General features: G+C 42.2%; 2 protein-coding genes across 2 annotated transcripts in view; one reads left to right on the top strand and one right to left on the bottom strand.

Annotated features, from left to right (window-relative positions):
* LOC101853228 (high-affinity choline transporter 1) overlaps positions 1-2,044 on the top strand; it is a 72,351-nt gene that overhangs the window by 25,518 nt on the left and 44,789 nt on the right. The window lies entirely within an intron of this gene.
* The window catches only part of LOC101856332 (LRR receptor-like serine/threonine-protein kinase ERECTA), a 3,521-nt gene continuing 3,001 nt past the window's right edge, over positions 1,525-2,044 (bottom strand). The window contains exon 3 of the mRNA XM_005095102.1: positions 1,525-1,758. Within this exon, the coding sequence (XP_005095159.1) occupies positions 1,525-1,758 (234 nt within the window). The remainder of the gene's footprint in view (positions 1,759-2,044) is intronic.

The raw sequence follows: 2,044 nt of genomic DNA, 5'->3' as shown, positions 1-2,044 counted from the left end.
GTAGTAATAATAATAGTAATGATAATAGTAATAATAATAATAGCAATAAATGCATGTATTAATAATTGTACATAAATGTAATTATTATAAAGAATAGCTAAAACAAACAAAGGCACAAAAAACAAATAAACAAACTAAAAAACTAACAAATTCATAAATAGATAAATAGATGAATGAATGAATGAATGAAAGTGAAATTTTTTTAAAGGAAATGAAAGAATAACATGTACTCAAAACCTACGCGACTGGCATGAGATTTTAGTTCCTATCAAATTACAGCACAACATTGAACACAGCATACATCACAGAACAACTAAAAGCTAAAAGGCTAGTTGAAACTCTTTTAATACCTAATTCCTCTACTCCAAATGAGGCGGGCATTTCCCTCGGTCCCACTCCCTAATGGAGACAACGACCTAACAGTTTTAGCGGTCACACTACAGAAAATGTCCCAAACTTTGTGCCCTCAGTCTCAGCTACATGTGACCTTTGGTTAGTGTTATTCTACTCTACGGGGCAGGGCCAAGTAAACGGAGGCTCACAATGAATGCACGCGAGTCTAAAGCCGGTCCAGAAAACATCAACCCAAATACTTTAACTTTAAAAAAACGTAACGTGATACCTTTTGTTTAGAGATAGGAAGAGCCAGTTCCCCTCTGGCCCTCAGTGTATCTCATAGACTACCAGACGTCAAGTTGGAAACATAAAAATTCTCCCTTTTAGCATCCTCACTGAACCACTCAACCCCCCCCCCTAACCCCCTGAAACCTCCTTCCCCAAGAAACAACGAACAAAAACGTTTCCTTCTCTCTAAACGAATGTCTTTAAAATCTTTAAAATTATTGAAAAGACTGAAATATCCCTTTGGACTGGTATGAAACTTGCATGCATACACATGAGCAAGAGAGGGGGTTAACTGAACGTAAACGGGGACTATTAGATAATAAAGACTGGTGCACATCCTACCATAACAACCAAAACTAAGGCGTCTTATCTAGCTATAGAATGAAAGGGTTAGAAAAACACGGGATACACAAACCCATACACACACAAGCAAACACACTCACACCTACAAGCAAATACACTCACATATACAAGCTCACCTCCAGTGAGTGTGCTCGCTCCTCCCACAAGAGCAGCACGTCACCAATCGGCCCATGTCGATGTTGTCTAAGTGACGTCAGTCAAGATTGGTCAGCCCCCTACATCACCCAGGTAGATGGAATCGAGGTCATAACTCTGACCTCCTCTGTCTGTTGGGGGGGGGTAACGTCTGAGGACTCAGAGCATGACAAAGGGCCCCATGGGTGAACTTACAAAAAGACAAAGATACAAATCAATGACTGAGTGAAAGACTCCAACAAAAACCAAATAGCAAAATGGCGTTTGTTGAAGTCTAACTTCCTGCCATCGAAATACAGACTGACTACACTTACTTACACTTCCATACTGGCGTTAAAGTTTAGCATCAGGATGAAGTCCAAATCCAAGGGTGGTCGTCAGGATGAAGGGTGGTCGGGGGTCCTAGTGAGTGCTCAGCTGCTGTGGTGCGCGGAGAGAATTCCATGCGCTGAACCTCAACAAATCTGCGGCGCTCCAGCGTTGACGGGGTTCCTCGTGCAGCAGTTGGAGTAGGATCCTCCTGTAAGGTTCCTTTATGTTGCTGCAGTTGTCTGTTGAGGCTAGCGGGTCGAGGTCGATGGTGTGTCGTTTATAGATAAGCACCCACATGGTGATTCCAAGGCTGTACATGTCCAGCTGTAGAGGGAAACAAGAAGAACAGTGTGGAGATTAGTTGGGCGAAAGAGAAATCATTGATGATTTTAGTGATATAAATTATGTGTAGGTGTGTGGGGGGGAGGGGAGAGAAAGAGAAAGAGAGAGACAAAGAGAGAGAGAATGAGAAATAGGTAGGGAGAGGCATGATTGTGGACTGTATAAAAAATTTGAAGGAAATACGTACATAAGACTCATACAATCAATGACGAACTGGATGAATTTGGGATCAGGGGTGTGAGAAGGAGACAGAGAGAGAGAGAGGGGG

Source organism: Aplysia californica, unplaced genomic scaffold (genome assembly GCF_000002075.1).
Source record: "Aplysia californica isolate F4 #8 unplaced genomic scaffold, AplCal3.0 scaffold00095, whole genome shotgun sequence".
Classification (NCBI taxonomy): Eukaryota; Metazoa; Mollusca; class Gastropoda; order Aplysiida; family Aplysiidae; genus Aplysia; species Aplysia californica.
The sequence above is the reverse complement of the archived record's forward strand: the minus strand, read 5'-3'. Positions and strand labels throughout refer to the sequence as shown.